The sequence below is a fragment of the Microcaecilia unicolor genome, chromosome 2 (genome assembly GCF_901765095.1).
Source record: "Microcaecilia unicolor chromosome 2, aMicUni1.1, whole genome shotgun sequence".
Taxonomy (NCBI): Eukaryota; Metazoa; Chordata; class Amphibia; order Gymnophiona; family Siphonopidae; genus Microcaecilia; species Microcaecilia unicolor.
Genome location: NC_044032.1, coordinates 272,384,692 through 272,402,431, shown reverse-complemented (window position 1 = coordinate 272,402,431; position 17,740 = coordinate 272,384,692). Strand labels below are relative to the sequence as shown.

The 17,740-nt window shown below is 41.9% G+C and overlaps 1 protein-coding gene across 1 annotated transcript in view; it reads left to right on the top strand.

Annotated features, from left to right (window-relative positions):
• CAAP1 (caspase activity and apoptosis inhibitor 1) overlaps nt 1–17,740 on the top strand; it is a 92,112-nt gene that overhangs the window by 45,656 nt on the left and 28,716 nt on the right. Inside the window, exon 6 of the mRNA XM_030194171.1 lies at nt 13,406–13,479. Coding sequence (XP_030050031.1) covers nt 13,406–13,479 — 74 coding nt within the window. The remainder of the gene's footprint in view (nt 1–13,405; nt 13,480–17,740) is intronic.

Genomic DNA, 17,740 nt, shown 5'->3' with positions numbered 1-17,740 from the left:
AGGTTTTGCAGTTGACAGTTGAAACTTTTTCAGTTAGTCATATATTATTTGCCTAGAAATTCTAGGATACCCCATAAGGAAGGAGCTTTAGATACTACTCATGCTCCGGGTAGCTTAGATTTGACTAGCAGGCTTATTTTTGAAAGAGAAGGGCGCCCATCTTTTGACACACATCGCATACCCTTCTCTCAGGGTCGCCCAAATCAGCATAATCGAAAGCTGATTTTGGGTGTCCCCAATTGCTACCCATCGCGGGGATGACCAAAGTTCACTGGGGCATGTGTTGGAGGCGTAGCGAAGGCAGGACTGGGGTGTGCCTAACAGAGGGGCGTCCTCGAGCGATAATGGAAAAAAGAAGGGCGTCCCTGACGAGCACTTGGACGTTTTCACCTGGACTTGTGTTATTTTAAGGTTGTAGACGGCTATTATTCACGCAGCTTGTCTGAGCAGCCACTTGCTCTGCACTTGCTTCCCCTTCTTAGGAAGGAAATCATGTGTAAATGAGCTAACAGTGAGCAGCTCATTTGCATGCAATTTCCTTCATGCATGCCCGTTCCTTTTCAATTTGCTAAGGGATCGGAAAGGGAAGGGCTTTTTCCATTCAGTTAGTGCATCAGTTAGTCCACTGAGGTGCCCCCTAGGGTGCCTGGTTGGTGTCCTGGCTTGTCAGGGGGACGAGTGCACTATGAATGCTGGCTCCTCCCATGACCAAATGAGTTGGATTTGTTCGTTTTTGAGATGGGCGTCCTTGGTTTTCATAATGGCTGAAAACTGGGGACGACCATCTCAATATTTATGTCGACCATCTCTAAAGTCGACCTAAATGTTGAGATTTGGGCGTCCCCGACCGTATTATCAAAACGAAAGATAGCCGCCCATCTTGTTTTGATAATACGGGTTTCCCCACCCCTTCGTGGGGATGTCCTGCCAGGATGCCCTCAGGAAAACTTGGGCACCCCGTTTGATTATGCCCCTCTAGATTTCTTGAATCCTCTGAGGAACGTTACTAAGAGGAGCTATGTTGTTGATACAATGGAACCCCATTTTATCACAATGTTTGGGATCCATAATATCCCATCGTAATTAAATGCAGGGTTTCGTTATATTGGGGTCAATGAACTCCAGCCTTCATAGGCGGATGTGATTGCAGGCGCAGGGAAAGGTGGCAGATCACGCACATGCTGCTGGCCTGTTATCAATCTCTAGGACCAGCGATCAGCCAATGAGAAGCTGCCTCCCACCATGTCTGCAGGGAATCCCCTCTCACCTCAGCACCCATTCCAGGGCAGACTATTGAGACCACGCTCGGTAAAAAAAAAAAAAGAGCAGGCTGTTAAACGCAAGCCCCCATCTGGATCGTCCAAATGGGCAGAGAGAGGACCAAAACTAGTGGCACAAGCATCTCCCCCAGGAGGGTAGGGGCAGGGGATTTGGTCTGCTTTCACTACCTCGTAGTTTACCGGTATAGTGGGGGTAGGGGGTTCGGCTCCCCTTACTGACAATTGGTATGGGAAATTAAGAGCCGAGTTCCTCCGTAGCACACCTACACGGGGAAGGGGATAATTGGTCTCAGCTCAAACCTGAAAGTACCACCATCTCCCAGCTCAGGGGACAGGAGAGGAAATGTAAGTACAGTACAAAAAAAATAAAGGAGCCAAGACATGATCATGCTATAAGTGGATTTGCTTTATAGTTGGGTTCCACTGTATCTTTTCTAAAAGAGGAACATACATGTTTAATAATGAAAGCTTATTTTGCAAAGAAGAATGTTCCTTTTTTTGGGCAGCCTATTGTATTTCCTGATGTTTCAGACCTACACAAATGAGGTGGAAAGTTTTTCTTCAATTAAAACCTAGGGTCTTCGTATTAGGAGCTTCTTTTCTTTTTAAAATTTCCTTGTAAGTGTCTGGTAACATAAGAAAATAATGTTTTTGTTTTCTGTGGTCTCCTTACACCTGGAAACTTTCCTGTTGGAGAAAAAGAAAACTTAGTTTAATATTTTCTTCCTTTATTCATTGACCAGGTAATAGGAGAATTGAAGTGATTGAATTGGTGCCTGTTATTTGTTGGGGAGGGTTCTTTTCTTTTTAATTGTGAAATGATTACTGTCAGCTGGCAGTCTCTGTGACATGGACTTGTATGCATTATATGTGTTATTCTTATATTAACTTGTGGATTATTTTTTGTTTAAGCATATTTCTGAATGTTTGTTTATAACATTCAGTTAAAAAAAATAATTTTATCCTATAGCCCTGCTTGGCAGCTCCTTGTTCTGCAGATTTAAATGGTTTGCTTCATATTCCTTTCATAGAACCTGCTTGGTTCTGTATTTGAATCGGCTCAGCTACTATGATTGGACACGGTTGATCTTGATTTAACTGAATTTTGTGCCTTAAGACCATTTTTTGGAGCTCTGCTAATGGGTTTGCTTTGACAAAGCGTGTGAAGACTTATGCAGCCAACTCTTCCCTGTGTCTTATTTTTAATTACTTTTTTGAGTATTTCTATTCTTGCTTAGCGTGATACTGCAAAGTTTGTTGTGTAGATCAGTGAAACTTTAATGTTCAGAATGAGAGAGAAATTTTCCTTTGATGGAGGTAGTGCGTGCAAATAAAATCTGACTGGTTTGTGGCTGTTCAGGATTGCAGCTTGACCTCCTTACCTTATCTGCTGTGCTTCGGGGTATCAGTGTTTCTTTGCTTCAGCTGCTGGCACTGCCTATCCCATAGAAATGCATCGGGCCAATTTTGAAGACTTTTTCGGGAACCCTCACTTTGATTTGGCCAACTTGCAAACTTTATATGTCTTTTTTAGCCCATACCAACTTAGTCCTGTTTTGTTAATTTTTTTGGAGAGGAGTTTTGCCTCAATGCTTTATAATAAATTTCTTTCCAGCATTCTGTTGAGATGGAAAGCATAAAAAGGATGTCTAACTCATCAGAAAGTGTTGTTCCATACTGGCAGAATTGTTTTTTTGACTTTTAGTTGAAAATAGCTCTTAGGTAGGCAGTCTTATGTATATGACCAAGGTGAACTACTTGTCTTCAGAGAAACAGTTACTTGTCAGTAATAAGCGTTCACTGAAGACAATTCACCAGTGTCTGTGTCCACAGGAGTGTAGGAACTACAGTGCATGTACAAAGGAATCTAAACATCTTAAGTTCCTTGCTTAAGGAGATGATAGGAACAGGATTTATATGCCATTGTTGATATGTTGAAACCCACTGTACAATGTGCAGAAGCGGCTAAGAGAGCCAATAGAATATTAGGAATTATTAAGAAAGGAAGGGAGAATAAAACTGAGAATATTATACGACCTTTTTATCGCTCTATGATGCAACCACAACTTGAATATTGCATGCAATTCTGGTCACCGCATCTCAAAAAAGATACAGTGGAATTAGAAAAGGTACAGATAAAGGGGATGGGACAACTTCTTTATGAGGAAAGGCTAAAGAGGGTAGAGTTCTTCAACTTGGAGAAGAGGTGGCTGAGGGGAGATATAATAGAGGTCTATAAAATCCTGAGTGGAATGGGGAGATTTGAATCTCTTGTTTACTCTTTCTAAAAATACACAGATTATAGAGGGCACACAATGAAGTTATGAAGTAACAAATTTAAGACAAATCAAAGAAGATTTCTTCATTCAACATGTAATTAAGCTTTTGAATTTGTTGTCAGAGATTGTGGTAAAAGCAGCTTAGCGGGGTTTAAAAATAGGTTTGGCCAAGTTGCTTAAAAAAAAAAGTCCATAAATCATGTATTTGAGTTCTGTATGCCCAGCTGCCTCTTCAGTTCCTCCATTTCTTTTCATCAAGACTGCAGCATGGATGCAGATGCTGCTCTCTTCACTCCATTGCAGAAAAGTTGTTTTTTATTTTGCAATTCCTTCTCTTACCAGGACTGCATCCTTTTTGTTTTTGATCTTCTGTCTGGGGCTGGAGATAGCATAAATCTTAAGGATCATCTCTGAAACTTTTCCAGTTCAAGTTTTTTTTTTTTTGTTAAACATAATATAAGATATATTGAAATTCAACTGTGTTCACTATTTTTGATGACTTAAATACTTTGAGGTAATATAATAGGGTGCCATGGGTAGGTGCCTTCATAGGTTCTATTTTATAAAGAAAAGGCTCCTTCTTTTCTTTATTATCAAACATATAAAAGGCGAGTGTCGTACTCACTCGCAAATGCGCAGTAGAGACTTCCCTCTCTGCCCCGCCCCTGCATCAATACGTGATGAGGGGGGCAGGACAGAGCGGGAAGTCTCTACTGCGCATGCCGCAGACGTACTCGCAACCTCTCCACCCTCCGCCGCCCCTCCACCCGGCCCGAGCACTGTCTTTCTTATTGAACTTACATCGCACCACGCAGACGCAGAAGGCACATCAGCAAAGCTGCCGTCGGGACGGCCTTCCTTCTCTGCCTGTGTCCCGCCCTCGCCGCGTTACGTCACACGAGGGCGGGACACAGGCAGAGAAGGAAGCCTGTCCTGATGGCAGCTTTGCTGATGTGCCTGCTGCGTCTGCGTGGTGCGATGTAAGTTCAATAACAGACAGTGCTCGGGCCGGGGGGGGGGGGGCCGAGCAGCGGCGACCTCGGTGGGGGGGGCCTCGGAACCCTCCCCATTCCAAAACTAGCCCGTTTACACGGGCTCAACGGCTAGTATTATAATATAGTGTAAGTTGCCTAACATACTCCTGTATTGCAGAGGAGGATATTTACATCAGCTGTAATGCCCGTGAGTTCAAGCATGAATTGTAGTATGTGCACACCCACCAGCAAAGTATGCAAAATCACATACTTTTACATACTTGGTACTTATAAGAGGTTATTTATGTGCATGTGTGACCACATGTGGAATTGTTAGTATTACCTCATGTACAAAAGAGTTTTCTCAATGCGATCCTTAATGTGTGTTTCTCTGAGACTTGGCTCTCTGCTGAAACATAGAGTTCACTAGTGATGGCCTGCCACAAAATAGTACTAAACAGCCTTTTTTGGAATGGCTTCTGTTATGGAAGGACAAGTGTTGCAGTTGGACTTCCCTGCAACCTTAGGACTAGTCAATCGGTCTTCTTTTAAGTAAACTGGATAAACTGGGTATAAAGGAGTAAAGTCCTTGAATGGTTTGAAGCCTTTCTGTCACAGGGGGGAAATGAAAGTTCTGATTGATGATAGTTTGTCAGATGCATGTTATCATGTTGTGGAGTCCTGCAAGGGTCTCATCTGTTACCTTTCTTTTTCAGTATAAGTTATTTAAGTCTGGTGATCTGGGATATAGGGATTTGTCATCTGTCATATATCCATGATTTTCAGCTGTTTTTACCTTTTGCAGATTTGTTATCCAGAATAACTCAAATTGATTGCTCAGTTCATTTTTTAATGAATTCTAAAGTTGGTTTAAGTTCTGAACACGCATCCTGTATAGGAGGGAATTGCAACAGTCCAGTTGGCTAATTAGTAAAGAGTGGAGTCAGTATGCGAAGTGATTTAGAATCTAAACAAAAGAGGACTTAAGGAAGCAATTTCAGTTTGAAGGAACAGTTCCTTACCAACATTGAAATATATTTCTAAAAATTCAATTGACAGTCAAGTGTGGCACCAAGGATTTTCAGTCTACCATCTCGATAGTGGGAGTCAGCCATGTGCAGTGGTGTACAAAGGGAAATCTCGCCTGTGTTGGGGGAAAAAGCATAGCTTTTAGAGTCATTCAGTTCTAATTTAGGATCTGTGAGCCAGCTACCTGTGGTCGTCAACTTAGTATCAAGGGATCCAACTATCTGAATGTCATCAGCATAAATAAATGTAAACCTGACTAAGAATGCTAGTGGTGACAAGAATAAACAGAATTGATGCAAGCACTGAGCTTTGTGGAACACCACAAGTGAGATGGTATGGTGCAGAACAGGAATTGTTCCATATTACCATATTCCTACGTTGTGTTAAGTAGGAATGAAACAAAGATGGGCTATATATCAATAATAGTGTGGAAAAGTTGATCCAAAAGAAGAGCGTGATCTACAAGATCAAATGTAGAGGATAAATCCAGCAATTTTAAAAGCAAATGTTTATGTTGAGCAAGTTGTGTAGGTAGAAGAAACTATCCCCAAAAGAGCATATTTAGTGTTGTGATGAGGCTGAAACCTTATTTGACAGGGATGAAGGGAGCCAGAGGCTTCTAAATGACTTTCCAGTTGATAAGCTTTGACAAAAAAGACAAATTCAAGATGAAACAAAAATTAGTAATATCAGCAGATATTGAAAGTGTTTTTCTTTTCGGGCATATATACATATGCCATTTTCCCAGCATTGATGAACCACTCCAGATTGTAGAGAAGTAGTGATGAGCAGTGCTGTCTGATTTGGCCAGAAATTTTCGATTCAATTCACTCATAAGAATCATTTTTTCAACTTGATTCGGTCCTTTAAGTCCACTATCAATAAATAGAAAATAAAATTAAATGTTCTACTTTTATCTGGTCTTTAAATTTTTTGTAATCATGTCTCTGGTTTCCACTTTCCTCTGTCTTCTCTTAACTCTTGTTGGGTCTCCTGATTCATTTGTCATTTCTTCTCTGTCCATATCTATCTTTCAACTCCCCTCTTCTCTGTCCATATCTATCTTTCAGCTCTCCTCTGTTTCCCTGCCCCACCCCATCTTCCTGACATGTTGAGCATCTCCCCCCCTTTATTTTTGCCCTGTTCAGTGACACCCCTCTCTGTCCCTATCCCTCCATTTTCAGCATCACGTCTCTGTTCCCCTTTGCCGCCTCATGTTCAGCTTCTCTCCTTATTCCTCTTTCCCTCCTGTCCCCGATCCCCTCTTGTTGTTCCTCACCCAGGACCAGCATCTCCCTTCCTTCTCTCTCTCGTCCTCCCTTCTCCCTTCCATCCAGCCTCTGCCCTTCTCTCTGTCCTTCCATCCATGGTGTGCCCTCCTTCTCTGTCCTCTTTCCATCCAGCCTTTGCCCTCTCTCTCTCCCCCCACCTTTCTATCCAGCCACCGTCCCGTCTCTGAAACCCCCAATCCAGCATCTGCCCTTCTCTATCCTATTTCCATCCAGTCTTTCCTCTCTCTCTTTCTATTCAGCCACCATCCCATCTTTGTAATCCCCAGTCCAGCATCTGCCTCCTCTCTGTGTCCCCTCCTACCCTGACATCTCTGCTGCTGCTGTTGCTTCTCTAGAGCAGCAGCGACGCCAAAAGAAAATTAAGTCACCATGGGGCCGGACTCTCCATAGGCGCGGCTGCTGGTCCTGATCTCCTGATGTCACTTCCTGTTCTGGGGCAGAGCAGGCAGCCTGCGCCAATAGAGAGACCAGCCCTGTGGTGAGTTTATCTTCTTTCGTTGCCGCTGCTGCTGAGGGAAGCAGTGGCTTGGGTGACGGAGGGAGGTGGGGAAGTCCCAAATTGGGACTTCTGATTTTTTTGCAGAAATGAATTAGTTTGAATCGATTCGCCCAAAACAAATCAGCGAATTGATTTGAATCATGAATTGGACAGCACTAGTGATGAGTGTGTGCAAATAAGGTAGAAACAAATGACATATTTGTTTTAAAAAGATGAGTCTGCATTGGGTTATGAGGGAATGTCATGGCCTTAAGAGCCCTGAGCCAAAGAAAGGGCCACATTTAGAGTTTGAGTCTGCTTCTCTAAAGGGAAGGGAAGTGGGACTTGATATACCGCCTTTCTGTGGTATTTTGCAACTACATTCAAAGCGGTTTACGTATATACAGGTACTTATTTTGTACCTGGGGCAATGGAGGGTTAAGTGACTTGCCCACAGTCACAAGGAGCTGCAGTGGGAATTGAACCCAGTTCCCCAGGATCAAAGTCCACTGCACTAACCACTAGGCTACTCCTCCACTCTAAGAGGAAGGGGGTGGGAGGGGTAAAGTGGTCTGAATCAATCATAAAATTGTGCATGAATGGTTCCTCAGTTACCGCTAAGTCACGCTTTTGAAAAACGCCCAATCAGGAACAGGAGAATGTCATAGATACTGGACAATTATATTGAAACTAGTAAAAAAGCCCCGTTTCTGATGCAAATGAAACGGGGGCTAGCAAGGTTTTCTTCAGAGTGTGCATGTGGGAGTGTGTGTGTCCCTGCTCTCTGTCCCCCCCCCCCCCCCCCCAGTCCTTCAGTGTTAAGTTTCCTGCTGTGCTGTGTTTGTGTTACAGAGAGAGTGAAGGTGTCTGCCCTCTCTCCCCTCCCTCCTCCAGTCCTTCACTGTTACAAAGAGAGCGATTTCCTGCTGTGCTGTGTTTTCCTTCACTGTGTTACAGAGAGAGTGAGGGCGGGGCAGACACTCATGGGGAAACCGGATATCTCTGCAGCTTCACACTTCTGGCTGGAGGCTTCATTAGAACGTTGGTGCTGCCTTTTATATATAGAGATGTTATTAAGGAATGATCAGTCCAAAGGAGAGTAGAGGCACTAATAGCAGTAAGCAGAGAACAACTGTGTACATCTGTAAGTATGAGGTCTAAAGTATGACCTGCAGGATGAGTGGGAACGTGAACAAGCTGTGAGAGATCAATCTCCTGAAGAAATGCAGAAAAATTCATAGTGAGAAAATTCAAAGTGTTGTCTGGATGGATGTTAGTCACCCAGATAAATGGCATTCAGGGATAGTAAATGATGATCCATTACAGTAGATTGTAAATTCTTAAGAGCAATAGGGGGAAACCAGTTGAGGTGTATAAAGAACAGCAGTTAACGGAGTGGTGAGCCACAAGCAAAATGAAAAAAGTTCCGTAGAATTGCAGATTTGCAAGTCAGAAAATGACACTGGTGTGTGCTCTGATAAAAGAGCCACTAAACCACTACCCTGCGATAAGATCTGCCAGTGTGAAAGTAAGAATAGCTAAGTGGCATAGCTTGCGCTAAGTAAGCGGTCTCAGAATTGGATAGCCAGGTCTCCGTCACACAAAGTATGTCCAAATGATAGTATAAAATGATGTCACAAATCTGAAATTACGAGAGAGTAGGAGTATCAAATCCCATCGTATCCGTTTAGAGAAACTCCTGCTTCAGTGTTATTGCCCTCTCCCTCTGGAATTCATTCCCAATCTCTCTTAGAGTTGAATCTTCCTACTAGAAATTAAAAAATGCTCTTAAAACTTTTCAGACAGGCTTCTCTCCAAGTACAGCCTGTTTCGTTATCCTGAGATGTTGCCATGGTGTTCTGCTTTAGCCATACTCCACTTATCTCTTATGTTTGAGAATACATTGTAAAGCAAATTTTCCATCCCTTATGTGCTCCCCTTTTGTTCTACCCTGGTTACGTTTGTGAAGTGCTCTTCCTTGTATTTTAACTGTAAACCGCTTAGACGTATTTTTTTTGTGATTTGTAGTATATCAAAATAAATTGAATTTTGAAATACCTCACATTTTTCCATGTCTCCTTTTAAATTTCTCTCCCAAGCCAACATATGTTTGATTTTTCACAGTTTTATTCTCTCCTGTTTAAAAGATTTTGTTTATTATTTCTTCTCCAATTTTGTTGCCTCCTGCCATAATATCTCCTCCCCATCTAGAGTGTCAAAAAATGTCATAACTGCAAGTACTCATAAGTCTGTGCTGGGCAGGTCAAGTTCTTATAGTTGTATCAACAACCTAATAGTCCATCCCTCATGGTAGTACCCCAGTTTTGTCAATTCTGTGCCCATTTCCCACAAACCTTTTGAAGTACTTGAAGAGCTTAGTTCCTAAACCTGTTAAGTGTGAAAAGTTGTTTTCTGGATAAATGAACATTTTTAATTTAAAAAATTCTAGTCAACATAAGAATCTTTTTTTTTTTTTTTCCACTGAATATTTCATACCTTAAAATTAAATGCTTTTTTTTGCAAATTTCACACATCCAATGGCTATCTATGAAGGCCTTCTGCGTCTGGTATAAACCCATTTCTCTGAGAATAAGCAGTCCATAGTATTCTTATAGCTGGGTGATGTCCCCTGCCGGAGCCCCAGTGGAGACATTACCCAGCGTTTCTAGTTTTTTTTTTTTTTTTTAAGAAGCCTTTTGTAGGCCCGGACTGTGTATGTGCAAGTGCTATCCTGCCTTTCCGAATCGCAAAGGACCCACAGTTTTACTTTCTCTGCAGAGTTGAGAAGATGTCTTCCATCATAGCAGCAAGTAAAACTTTTTATAAAGCTATGTTTGGCCTTCCTGTTCTTTATTCACATGAGCAGTACAGGAATTTTTCTTTTTGAGTGTTCTTTTTTACCTAGTTTTCAGCCATTTTATTTTTATTTCATTTTCTCGTGGGCTTGCAGCCGTTTTTAGACCTGAGCACTTGCGGGGTTTGAGTTACTTTTATTATTATTTATTTGGATTTTGCTCACACCTTTTTCGGTAGTAGCTCAAGGTGAGTTACATTGCGGTACACTGGATATTTCTCTGTCCCAGGAGGGCTCACAATCTAAGTTTGTACCTGAGGCAATTTAGGGTTAAGTAACTTGTCCAAGATCACAAGGAGCAGCAGTGGGATTTGAACCGGCCACCTCTGGATTTCAAGACCGGTGCTCGAACCACTAGGCCACTCCTCCACTTTTTTCATAATTGTTTGATTTTGCTGTGGCTGTTTTCTCCGTTATGTCGCACAACCCTGCCAGTGAGTTTAAAAGGTACACAGACTGTAATAGGACTATATCTGTGACTGACCCACATGATGTTTGGCTAAAATGTCTGAACTCTCAACATAAGACTTTTGTTCTCTATGTGCTCAGATGCAGAAGAGAACTCAGAAAGCTAGAAAGGTTGTGTGTGTGAGAGGCTTTTCATCACACACAAATCTGATATATCGGCTTCGAGAGCATCAATCTCTATGGTTGCTAGAGCTGCACCAGACACTGGTGACACATTGGCGTTGAGGTAATTTTCCCCTGTCTCAACGTTGAGTGCTGGTAGCACCCACCTGGGCTCGGCATACTTGGACCCAGCACAGACAAGGAGCATAGATTCTGTATGGTCCTTAGCACTGAAGACATCGTAAGAAGACGAAGAATCATCAGCATAGGTCCTTCTTGAAGCACAGTGTCCAGAGCTCCAGGGCACAGCATTGCTGGTACCCGAGAATCGTTGATGCCAAGAAGTCCGCTTCTCCTTCGTTGAAGAGATGCCAGTGTGCCAATCTCCCTGAAACCAAGACCCTTCTTCCAATTTGGCACTGACATCTTTGCAGGCTGTCTGAACATTAACACTAGCTATAGCCCTGCTTTTTCCAATTGCCTTCCCTTGAGTGGTTCTGGGCCATACTGCAGGTAAAGCTGGGACGCATCCTGCAGGAAATAGGAGAAATATTTTTTCACTCATAGAATACTTAAGCTCTATAACTCGCTGTCAAAGGATGTGGTAACAGCGGCTAGCATATCTAGGTTTAAAAAAGGTTTGGACAAGTTCCTGGAGGAAGTCCATAGTCTGCTATTGAGATGGACATGGGGAAGCCACTGCTTGCCTCGGGATTGGTAGCTTGGAATGTGGCTACTAATTGGGTTTCTGCCAGGTACATTAGACATGGATTGGCCACTGTTGGAAGCAGGATACTGGGCTAGATGGACCATTGGTCTAACCCAGTATGGCTATTCTTAGGATTGCAGCACCAAGGTATCAAGGGCACTTGTGCCACCTTTGGTACGACTACAGCCCATCTTGGAGACCCATGCCGTGCCTGTTGGATGGTTGTTGGCACCGGTGCCTCATTGGGGCCGGCACTTATCAATGCGATGTGTCTTTCCAGCGCATTGGGGGAAGAAGCTATCCCGGAGTCCTAGAGAGAACCCATACTGAGCCTGGATGTTCATCCAGTTGACAGAGGCAGGCGTTGACTCGGACCTTCCAAGAGGAATATTTTGCTGGACTGCTCCTGAGCATCTGAAGATGAGCCAGAGGACTTCTTGGAGGAGCGGTTCCTTGACCTACCTTTAGATCCCTCCTCACTGCAGTACTTGCGGGCAAGCGGGAAAAGGTCTGAGGAATATTGAGAAAAATAGAGGCACGAATAGATATCCCCTGACGAAGCAAGAGTGAAACAGGTCCTGTCGGGATGATTATGAAAAGATAAGTGCCTTCTTACCCACAAGTACTTATGATTGAGCTAAAGGAGTGTATATATACTCAGCATATTCTGTTCATTGATTGGGAATCTATACTATAAAGTGAAAATGATAAAATACATAAAAAGCAATAGTTAAAAAAACTTTTGTGGATTTGGATTGGAGGTTTTTTAAGCCAATGAAAGAAACCAGTTGGACTGGAGAAAAGAAAGAAGGAAAAGAAAGTTTTCTCATAAGACGCCATCGAGCATTTCAAGCCCTGACTGAGGCTTTTTCCTCCAAATATATACAACAAAAGTCCTATTACCGATAATGATATGAACACATGAAAAATGTTTTGAGTCACATGCAGAGTAGATCAGTCCTATAAAAAACAAGTAAAAATATTTTGAAAGATTTATTAGTTTCACATTGTTTCATTTGGGTAGTGTTATGAAAATGTAACGAATTTCATGGGCCTTTCTCTACATATAATACCCCTGCAGTTTCAGAAATGTTTGAACCTTGTAGTTTTTTCTTTAATCTTCCCCTCCCCCCAGTCTTGTGAGCCTAATTCCACTAAACGACTATGCACACATGTCCAGAGGGATGGTGGCCTGTAAAGCAGTCTAGTTATATAGTGAGTATAGAAGGCTAAGTGCATTATCATATCTTATTAAAAAATAGACTAGGATTACAAAAGAGAATATAAACTGAAAATATGCTAGTGATGTAGAATTTTCTTTCAATTTGAGAACTACACTGCCAAAAGGAAGCATGCATACTATCTTATCCATAAAGGACTTGGCTGGAATCAATAATTATTCACTACTTATGGACACTTGTTTTATAGTTGAAATTGACAGATAACAATTTTGGCCTGCCAAATTTGCCCATTTGTTTTGCTTATACTACTGTAGCACCTCCCATTTTGATACATACAAAGGGTTCACTGCATTGATATTGATTGTTAAGAAAATGCTGTGAAGAATCAAGATCATTCCCCCCTGGCTATATATGATGCCAGGAGCAGGGAGATACTGGTGGATACCTTATGTCCTCACTTTGCCTTATTATAAGGGCTGCTTACCCTCCATGAGGAGTGCCAGACAGTATCATTATTCAGGGGTCCTAGTAGAATCATGATATTCCCATTCTGGATGCTTTTCTTTCACTGTGCATATCATTGTGAAATGCAGTCTGATTTTTTTTTATTTTTTTTTTTATTAAAAGCATAGTGTTTATCCTTGGTGAATGCAAGATAAAACATTTTTATGGCCTATTTTGACTAACAGTAAAAAGAAGGAAATGCACTTTGAAAGTCACTCTGTGCTATAATATGTGACACATGTTTTTTCACCCCAGGCAAGACAACAATGTAGACTCTACGTCTTCCCTGAGGGAAAGCAAAGAAACTGAAGGATTAGAACTAAAACAGGGTAAGAATCAGAGTGGGCAAAGTAATGACACATTTATGTTTTATATTTTAAGATATTGTAAGTACCTCTATGGGATGCTAAATGGTACACTCCTGTGCTTGCCTCATTTTTTAAACATCACCTAATCCCCTTTTATTTTTTGACTTAACGTGACCTGGTTGAGAACTTTTGTTTTTATCTTCTCCCCCTGTCAGTCCCTCTACAATTAGAAGTGACCACTAATTTGATTATTTAAATTCAAGATCAAGCAAATGCCTATTAAGATCCTTATTGGCACCATATTTTTCTTTAATTGTCTTTAATTTATTTGAAAACTTTTATATTCTGTTGTACTCAGTGATCTAGGCGGGTTACAATCATAACATAATCTCATATAAATAAGACATAATAAACAGCATAAATTATTAAAAAATGGTAAAAATAATGCAAAGTCATTGACTGTCATAACTGTCAAAAATAAAATATATCCTGTTCTTCATCCAAGAAGTTATCTTGTGCCCACAATACATGAATTTGTCTTGCCTTAGGTGGTTGGCTTATCAATTCATCCACAGTCAAGCTGTTCCATCATTGTCTTGCATATGCCTGGTGAAACAAATAAGCTTTCAACTGCTTTTTAAAAGTCATTAATTGGGTATGGGCTCATAAAGCTGAGGGTAATGAATTCCATAATATAGATCCAGCAATAAAGAATGCTCAGAATTGAATTTCTGCCAGACGGAACTATTTTACTGTAGAAGCTTCCAAAAGTAGTTGCCTTTCAGAATGTAAAGATCTTGATTAATCTTCAAGGCAGAACAGACTCTCAGAGGAGCTTCCTTCTTCAGTGCCTTAAATATCAGTGCAGTAATCTTGAACTGTATTCTCCATTTGACTGGCATCCAATAGAAAAAGAAATTGGTGATATATGGTCCAAGCAGCTACCCTCCACTTACAATTCAAGCCATTGCATTCTGAATGAGCTGACAGCCACAGAAAGAATGTTAAGGAGACCTAAATAAAGCCCATTGCAATAATCAAGGTGCAATATTACCAAAACCTGGATAACAGTATAAAAATTTTTGGCTAATAAGAAAGGTGTTACATTTTTAATAAGGCGCAGTTTTAAAAAGGCTTTCTACAGATTGAATCTGAGTCTTCAGAGTAAGTGGAGGAGTAGCCTAATAGTTAGTACAGTGGGCTGAGAGCCTGGGGAACTGGTTTTGATTCCCACTGCATGGGCAGACATATACGGTCTGTGCTGGGGCTGGTGGTTGGGCGGCGGGGATAGTGCTGGGCAGACTTATATGGTCTGTGCCAGAGCTGGTGGTTGGGAGGCGGGGTTGGTGGTTGGGAGGCGGGGATAGGGCTGGCCAGACTTATACGTCTGTGCACTGAAGAGGACAGTACAAATAAAAAAAAGTAGCACATATGAATTTATCTTCTTGGGCAGACTGGATGGACCGTGCAGGTCTTTTTCTGCCGTCATCTACTATGTTACTATGTTACTGCAGCTTCTTCCATTGCTCAGGTACAAAACTTATATTGTGAGCCCACTAGGGACAAAGAAAGTACCGGCGTATAATATATGTAAACTGCTTTGGTTGTACCCACAGAAAGGCAGTGCATCAAATCCATGACACTTTAAGCTAAGAATAGACAATAACTGCTAATATTTTAATTATGTGGAAATAGGAATTAATCACTGATGTATACAAAAAGAAGATGGTAAATTATATGGTAAGGTTCTTCCCCAAAACAGAGCCTGTTTTTGTTTTGATGTTCACTGACAAGTTACTGTGTTTCATCCGGGCATTAACAGTATTAATGCATAATACTGAATGGCAGAAATTGTTGATACTACAAGAATTACTGAATATAATTAGCATACAGCGTATATCACCCAAGCCAGACTACAGTGGTATCGGATATGTGTTGAAAAAGCAGAGCGTAAAGTGAAGATCCCTACAGTCCTGTAGATAAAGATATATAAAAAAAATGTAATCAACAACATAGAGTACAGCTAAGAAATGAAAATCAAAGTTTTGTCTGCCTGGAAGTGCATTAGATTTCTTGATTATGGTAACTAATTAAATAGATATGAGCTAGAATTGAGTTTACAAATAAACTGAATTAAATATTTTCTGTTTTGACTAGCCATTGAGCCCGTAAAAACGGGCTAGTAAAGGAAGGGGGGGGGGGGTTTGAAAGCCCCCCCCCCCCCCGGATGGGTCGCCACCGCCCCTCCCCGCCCCCCCCCCCCCCCCCGGAGTCCCCTCCGCCACCCCTCCACCCGGGCTGGGTACCTAGCTTCACTATTCAAACCGCTGGAACGCAGCAAACAGCTCATCTGAGCTGCTGTTGGCCTTCCTTCTTCTCTGTGTGTGTTCCACCCTCGTGTGACGTAATGTCGGCGAGGGCGGGGCACAGGCAGGTAAGGAAGACCAACGGCAGCTCAGATGAGCTGTGTGCTGCATTCCGGCGGTTTGAATAGTGAAGCCAGATACCCGGGCCGGGTGGAGGGTGGGTGGCGGCGGCGACTCCGGGTGGGTGGGTGGGAGCGGTAGCGGCAACCCTGGGGGGGGGGGAGCGGTGGCGATGGCGGTTCCCTCTCTGTCACGCCCCGTCATCACGTATTGACGCGGGGCGGGACAGAGAGGGTCTCTACTGCTCATTTGCGCGTGAGTACGCCTCTTGCCATTTATATGTTTGATTGCATCAGTGTGATAAGTTACACTTTTTTATAGTCTGCCAGGAGAGTTGATCGTAACCAAGACAGGAAAATAGCAAGAGTAAAGTAAGATTACACGAGACTGAGTTGATTCTGTAATGATAGATTGACGGGTATATGAGCAGATGGAATGGGCAAAGTCTTATTGTTACTTGCTAACCTCTAATACTGACCTTTGATCCTAAGAGGCAGTTTTTGACAGTGAACTACAGTGAAATGTTTATTGGCTGTGTTTCATATGGTAGGTTAGCAAGACTGAGACCTGCTGTATTGTCAATCATTTGACACAGGAAATCTTGCCAGAAGTAGCAGGGTTGGCCCAACCATTAAGCAGACTAGGTAGTCATCTAGGCTGGCAGCTTGTAGGGGACAGCAAAAAGCTGCTATAGTCAGAGCAAATCAGTAAATCTCGACAGGCACAGAAACTCAAAGAACCATCAGTGCCTACTTTTATCTGCAAATAAAGTTTAGTAATTGATGTCCAATTATGCATTTTTATAGACTTGTAGGGTAATCATAATTGTAAGTATTATCAAAATCTTGCAGAGGGGAGCCAACAGGCTAGGGACCTTAAAATTGAGGGGAAGCCATAAGGCTGAAGGTTCGCCTAGGGTGCACAATACTCCTGCACCGACCCTGGCTCTCTTAGCCTTTAGGAAAAAAGTGCTGGAGTATCACTCAGTGTTGTCGGACTTGGGCAGAATTGGTTTCATATCATGGTCTGCTTATGATGCCATCAACTCTTCTGTAACTTAAAAACCCAATATATGTCTCTGCACACATTTGAGGCAATTTTAGAAAGTTTACACATGTGGAAAAAGTAACACATATAAATCTGCTTGCATTAGTTTTTATTCTTATGTTTGTTTGGTTTTTTATAGATTTTATTTACAAGATTTTGTATATTTGTATAATTTCAGTATTTCTATATGTTTTATGTTTCAACGTTTTTATTGATGATTTCACAGATTAACACAATCATTTGATTAAGTACATAACAGTTTTTAACTTTGTCCGTCATATGTACACTAATCCGCGGTCGTTATCAAGTTTTGTTGTTAGTTTCCTTCCCGATCTCCCCTTCTTCCCCCCCCCCCCCTTTTTTACTGCCTTTAACATAATCCTTGTACAAAGATAGCGTGTAATGTTCATTGTTATATACTGTTTCTATCTGCAATTTCCAAGAATAATAACTTGTATTTTGTACCGTGGTGAACCCCTTCTCTAATTCCCCCTCCCTCTCATCCCCCCTCCCCCCTTTCTATATGTTTTATTTGGAGCCTGCCTAGTTTGAAAGATAGTGCAGGATATCAGTACCTATAAAGGTTTGAAGGGCATGGTTTGAGTGGACACTAAAAGTACATTTGTCTTCCCTTTTTTGCAACAGCAGTAACTTTTTGGTGGTCCCTCATTCACATGCGCAGCCTGACTGCACATGAAATTCAGCCTTCCATATCTGTGCTCCACATCTGTGGAATTCTGTTCCATGGCAACTTTGTTTAGAGAACTCTCACCTTAAATTTAAGAAGAACTTAAGGCCCCCCTCCCCTT